This window comes from Triticum dicoccoides, chromosome 7B, assembly GCF_002162155.2.
Source record: "Triticum dicoccoides isolate Atlit2015 ecotype Zavitan chromosome 7B, WEW_v2.0, whole genome shotgun sequence".
In the NCBI taxonomy this organism is placed as follows: Eukaryota; Viridiplantae; Streptophyta; class Magnoliopsida; order Poales; family Poaceae; genus Triticum; species Triticum dicoccoides.
The window spans coordinates 88,689,432-88,696,431 of NC_041393.1; the positions used below are offsets into that span (position 1 = coordinate 88,689,432).

The window sequence follows — 7,000 nt, forward strand, 5'->3', positions numbered from 1 at the left end:
TCTCATATACCACATCCCACTTGTAAGCCCAAGTGGGGTGCCGTAATTCGCCATCTTCATCGCAAGGATTAAACGTAATGCTCTTCGGGTATCCAACAGACAGACGCTCCCAGCTCCATACAGAAAGCAAAAGCATATTACCACCAATGTCTGGACTACCTGTGATCCTGCAACACGCATCATCCAGCTGCATATGAAAGAAAACAATGTTAACTTGACAACAAGGTTGCATTGCTAATGAAGAAATGACTTGATAGCAAAACAAACCAACTACCTGTCGGTACAAGTAAGCAAGAGTCGCTGAACCCCAGCTCCATCCGTTATCGAAGACGGTCAACGCCTTCAGCCACATCCATGGAGCGTTCTTGCCTGTGGAGTCAGGAAACAAAGTCCTCGAGACAACGTACCACATATAGACACGAGCATGTGCATGTATCACATCATCAGTGGCATCCGCAGGGCAATGCGCAAAGTTTGCTTGAATCCACGTGAAAGCAGCTCCGGCTGCTTTCCTTTCCTTCTTCTTCTGCTCTTCTCCCTCCTTTACATCAGCCTCAGCCTTGGTAGGAGCCATACCGATAAGAGCAATCATCTGCTCGCGCCACCCATCAGAATCGGTGCTCATACATAGAGGCCTCCCATTGATAGGAAGCCCGGTAATCAAGGCGACATCCTCGAGCGTCACGGTCATCTTCCCAGTTCGAAGATGGAAATTGTGCGTCTCTGGCCTCCATTGATCAGCAAGAGAGGTCACTAGTGGAGCGTTGAAGTTCGGCATTGACCGGCTGACCAACTGAATCCACGGGAGGAGTCATGCCTGCTGGATGTAGGGTGTGTACCGCTCATTGTAGGGCATGGAAGGACCAGAGACCCCGTGATACCGAATCTTCAGAGGTTCAAGCTTCTGCAAAAAACAAGAAATGAAAAATCTTAGGGCATGTCAATTTCAACTAAAGGCAAATCTGCAAAATATTTAGATTACTCATTATTACCATCTCCTTCTCGCGCATCATGAAGGCATGGTGTTGTGTGTCGTAGACATCGTCGAGAAGCCAAACCATCCTTACAAAGTTCAAACAATAAACATATATGAGTTCATTTTCATCTCAAATATCGGTATACACTAAACATCTCATATGTGTTCAACTACAACAATCTCAACATGTTCTTCTCGCACAATAAATAAATGATTGTAAATTCTCACATATATATATATATATATATATATATATATATATATATATATATATATATATATCAAAAAACTCAACATCTCATATTTCAAATAAACTCAGCATCTAATATATATCTAAAAAAACTAAACATCTCATATATGTCTACGAAACTCAACAGCTCATAGTTATCTACAAAAATAGGCATCTCATATATATCTAAAAAAACTAAACAATCTAGGGTTTCACTAACAAGAATCATATATTGTGAACTAATGAACAACAGTACGGTAGTACAACTATGACTACACATCCTAAATCAAGCAAATCAAGCAAAATCAAGGGTTCCACCAAATCTTGGACAAATCTCTTAAATGGCAACAAATTTACGGAGGAAAAGAAAGGGAACGGAGGAGTTTCCCTAGTAGGAGGGATTTGAGATCGAATCCACGGTTCAAATCTTCAGATCTGGGAGGGATGGGGGGGATCGAATGGGGCGCCGCCGCCGCTGCTCTCTGTCCAGAGAGCAACTTCCTGCAGAGGGGGAAGAACTGCCTAGTCGGGCTGGGTCGATGCGCTTAAGTCACTGTGCATTACCTAAGCGCTAGGCGTTGCATATTACAAGTGTGGCGCCTATGTGTTGGGCGCTGCACGGCTGGCTGTGTGGCCGCCCCTGGCCCCGGGCTGCCACGCTGGCCGGGCGTGCGACGCAGAGCCGTATCTTGGCATGTGCAACCGGAGCGGTTGCACAGGGCCTCCAAATTCCAGGGGCCCCAAAATCAGAGATAGTAATGAGCTTTTAAGATGGAATTATATGAAAAGGACTCATCCTAAAATTCAGGCCAACCTCATGTCCGTGTGTGTGTTTGTGTGTGTATTTTTGTCTCTCATTCACTGCATGGTTCTTAGTAGAGCGATCCGATCCCATGTGCTGCCATTCATGGTCTCCAACATTTCACCCCTCTAATTAGTTTCTACTCCGATCATTTTTGTTCGTTCTACTACTTCATTAATATTTTCTTCTTGGGTAGATTTACATTTTTAATATAAAATGTGAATTCGCTGAAAAAAACCTGTGGCATCGCAATAACTTACACAAAATGTTTTAATTTATATTTTTAAAACAGGACCTAATTTTGATTTTGCACCAGGCCCTGAATTTTAAAGGTACAGCCCTGGTGCGACGCCTGAGACAAAAGCGTTGCATACTGCAGTGCAGTGTCCGGCTGTCGGGCACCACACAAAACGATCCGTTATATGAATTTTTTTAAGACCAGGTCAGATCGTGATTTGATTTCGTTCTCAGGTCAAATAGGTGATTTCTGCCTCCGGTGAACGGGATCGATCGCGCGACACAAAATAATGCCGCGGGTCGGGGGGTAAGCATGGAGTGTCGTTGAGAGGACCCGCCCGGTTAATCATGCCGAAGTCCGAGAAAAGTCGTGGAATGGAAGCGCAACATGCAGGAAAAGCGAGAAAGACAAGCTATCCGTTCCATGGCAGGCACTGGCGGAGGGCTCCGGTGGGCAGGATATGGCAGCCGCCATACCTAGATTTTGGGCAAAAAAAATTTAATATGTATATGCATCTAATCTACGGATCTACCGATCGACAAACTCTGGACTCGTTCGACTGCAGTGCCGGTACAGAGCTGATGGGCCGACACATCCAGGCTGTTGGGCCAGTAGCGGTGCCCCGTGGAGATCGACCACGCGCAGGATCGATTCGATCGAGCGCCCACGAACATGAGGCAAAAAAAAACAGCACACACGCACCTCTCCAGACGCGACGCAACCCAAAGCTAGCGCGGCGGCGGCGGCTGGCCAGATCGCGAGGACCAGGCGGGCGACCGACGACGGCGGCAGGCTGGGGGCTTAGAAGGCTGCGGCAGCAAGCTTCAGCGGTGGCTCCAGCGGCGCTCCAGCAAAGGCAGCAAGCGACGTCTTCAGCGGCGGCAGCAACAGATGGCTCCAGTGGCGGTAGCAAGCTCCATTGGGATTTTCCTAGCAATTCCTTGATAATTCCTCAGGGTCCGAACCAGAGACTAGTTGCAGCCACTTTGTCAGAAATTGCCGATTTTTCTTCTGTCAATTTTCGAGGATCTGAAATTCCGAACCAACTGCAGTTTCTGAATATAACTGTTTATTGTACGAACAAGTTTTTGTATTTAGATGATTATACGTATAAGCTAATAAGATGCCCAGCCGGTGCCGTTCTGTCCAGATTACTAGAAGATGGATAGAAAGGGGAATGGACTAGTAAATCCAAAGAAAAGGGGAAGAGGTAATTTCTCTTTGTTCTGAAATTTTATAGCAATTTTGAACAGCAACTTCAAGCCTTAAATTCAAGTAGATTGTAGTGATATATTAATGTTGTGATTGCAGATTTGAAGAAGTATTTTGAAGTATTTGGTAGTGACAAATCCAAGCATCTGTGAAAGTGTCAATATTTCGGCACATGCCATTGAAAGCTTCATTATCGATATATTTTAGGTTGTTTTCCTATTGAAACATGACTACATGTTCATTATATTTGGCTTTTCGTTTGTAATTTGTCTTAACTCTTTCGATTTGCACCAAAAGAATTATTTTCTTAAAACTTCGCCACACCTTAAATTTTTTTCGTCCTCCGCCTCTGATGGCAGGCATGCATGGACGGCAAAGCAATGCATGCAGACGCGTAGATCCCACCCAGAAAGGGCACACCCAAGTCGGCAAGTCCATAATCATGCCGAAAACCTAGATTGATGATCGTTCCGAATTCAGAGGGTAAAGTCGATCGGCCCATGCAGAGTTAAAGGTGGAGACTTTAGCATGCATGCAGGGTCCAGTGGCCGGCCCGGTAATCATATGCGGCTGCAAGTGCTAGCCAAAGCACAGCCGCGTCTCGTCTCGTCTCCCCCCTACCGCCGTCCACGGCCGGAAGAAGGACCACCCGCGCCGCGCCTGCCCGTCCCGCGGTGCTCATGCTGCGCCCATCCATGCATGGGTCACCATAGTGCATGCATGTTCGAGCACGCAGTACGGTCTTAATTGCCATTCAGAAATTTCTCCTATGCCGGGCTTGAAATATTAACATAGGCTGAGTGTGACTTTTGGCAGCGGATTGCACGAACATAGCCCCTAATGCACCCTGCGGCCCTGCACTATCCTCATACATTGCGTATGCACGTACACGTACTGCCTAGCGAATGGTGATGGAGCATATAGTCTTATTGGCCATGCATGCATGCATGCATGTACGTGCGCAGGGCCAGGCGGGCAGCTGCGGTACACTGCCGATCGGTTTCTGTGCGTGTACTTGGAGGGTGACGAGATGGTTAGCTTTCAATGAGGGCCCCGGCTCCTACGTACTTCGGTCCCCCGGCCTGTCCCCTCCGCCCGGCCGGCCTGCAGACGCCCGGCCGTCTGCCTATGTCGTCGTCTCACCATAAAACCACGCTGCCCCCTTGCCCGCTTCCTGCACACAAAGTCACAAGCTCAACGTCGGTCACTGTTGAGGAAGCTAGCTAGCTTGCCAGGCATCCGCCATGGCCGCCCCGCATGGCACCGTGCTCGGGGGAGCCGACTCGTTCTCCCAGCTCCCGCTCGTCCGAGTCGCCGCCCAGCAGCCGGCCGACTCCACCATCCGCCTCTTCGGCTGCGACTTCTCCAACGACGCCGTCGCTGCCGGCGACCAGCTGCCCAAGGCGGACGCCGCGGCGGCGGCCGGGGAGGGGGAGACCCGCAAGTTCGAGTGCCACTACTGCTGCCGCAACTTCCCGACGTCGCAGGCGCTGGGAGGACACCAGAACGCGCACAAGCGGGAGCGGCAGCACGCGCGCCGGGCGCACCTCGAGGCCTCCCTCGCCGCCGCCTACCTCCCGGCCGGCGCGCACGTCTACGGTGCCCTGTTCGGCGGCTATGGCCACCACCAGGCCGCTCCGATGCCGCCGCCGCAGTACCCGGTGTGGCCGGGGATGTACGGCAGCGTGGCGCGGTCCGCGGCATACGGCGGCATGACCGTGCCGGGGATGGTGTGGAGGCCGACGCCAGTGGGTGCTGATGCTTTTGGTGCCGCCGGCCGGCACGATGAAGCGACGGCGGCCGTTGCTGGCACCGGAGAGGTGCCTGGTAAGGGTGGGCACAATGCGGTGATGAGCGTGGTGGCGACGCTGCCGTCGTGCCTCACCGGCGGGTCGCCCACGGAGATCGGTAGGTCCGAAATGATGGGGCAGAAGGAGGGCGTTGTAAGCTTGGACCTCTGTCTGTAGTTCGTTGCAATTACTGTCGATCTAGGTGTTATCTTTACCGGAATTGTTCAGGTCAATCACCATGTTTAGTCTTATATAATTACTGTTACCATCTGTAACCGAGGGCGTTCATTTGTTTTTAAAATTAGAATGCATATTAAGTTGGCATGCATTTAATTTGAATAATGTGTACTCCTACTACTTCTCTCCATTTTGTTTAGCTTGGTCATGAGCGATTCAGTGCCTACGACTCCGTTAGGCGTTAGCAAGTCTAGTTCTAGATGAATTCTTAGTTTCAAACTTCACAAAAGTTTTGCATGACTTTTTTCTTTTCTTGAGTGGGCATTTTTATCAGAAGAAAAAGCCCAAAATGATAGTACAATCATGATTATGCAATTGAAAACGGTATTAGTCAAGACAGTGACTATGATTCAGTCGACTTGGAATTTCTGAGTCAACCAATGACAGCTCTTCCATCACTGCTAATATCCTCTCATTAAAGACCTTATTCAGAGTTCTCACCTGTTGGAAAAAGTTTAGAGCCGGCCTAGTCGTCAAACGGAAGCGCGTTCAGCATTCATACGCGATTGTCATAGCACTGATCAAGTGACAGAGGAACTGCCTGGCCGGCTGGGTTCCCGTCGTTGTGAGGTGTGAAGTCGTCGCCCCTACCGGCATCGATTTTCACCGGGCATGAACCTCAGATCTCCATCCAAACAGCCTCAAAACCTCCCGTATGCATCCATCGATCAATCATTTCATTCCAGAGTCCAGACGGCGAGCTCGATCGGCCGAAAGGAAGGCGACGTGCGTGCTGGGGTATCATCCGTATCATGAAACCTCCGACGAGAAAACTTAGCTCTTGATCAGTCGACCCTGTAGACTTTAGTGGCGTGGCTCTGGCACTAACAAAGACATGTGTACAGCTACTGCTGCCGCATGCACCGCCGGAGTAGCCACGTACGTGCTGTACTTGCCGTGGTGACGCGGGCTTGCCTGGAAAACCGTGCCGCTACCGCATGCCCCAACCAGACCCCCAGCAGTAGCAAGTAAATACTGCTGCCAGCGGGCGACGCCGACACTGACAACGTGAACTTGCTGGTACTGTGCGTACGAGTTACCTATATGTGGTACATGCATAGGAGCATGCGTGCAAGGCAGAGACCAATGGGTGCAGCGATCGGCCGGTGTACCGGCGCGTGCGCTGCAGCTAGCCAGGACGTACGTGAGTACGTGCGTTCAGGACGGCATGCAGGCGTGGGTGCAGCTGCATCCGCATCTGCATCGATCGTACGTACAGTACTATAATTACTTTGGACAGTGGACATGCATCGCATCGCAGGATTAACCGGAGTTCGTGCAGCGACCGACCGGCGAGGCTGAACGATGAGTTTGGTGTGCCGTGAAGTGAATTAATCCTCGAGAGCTCCGGTCGACCATGTGCATGCGTGTCCTCGGGTGTGTCCGGCCATGTGGGAAGCACCGGCTCGCCGGAGCATGGTGCATGCTGGGTCTCAACGCCTCGGGAAGCGCGTGGGTGGGCGCGAGGGTGCACTGGTGATCGGACGTGCTCCCTCTCATACGGCGGGTGACGGCA

General features: G+C 50.7%; 1 protein-coding gene across 1 annotated transcript; it reads left to right on the forward strand.

Moving 5' to 3' along the window:
* Positions 1 to 4,652: 4,652 nt before the first annotated feature.
* On the forward strand, positions 4,653 to 5,580 carry LOC119341288 (zinc finger protein 8-like). The gene has a single exon (XM_037613171.1). The coding sequence runs from the start codon at positions 4,702 to 4,704 to the stop codon at positions 5,422 to 5,424; it is 723 nt and encodes a 240-aa protein (XP_037469068.1). The 5' UTR covers positions 4,653 to 4,701; the 3' UTR covers positions 5,425 to 5,580.
* The last annotated feature ends 1,420 nt before the right edge of the window (positions 5,581 to 7,000 follow it).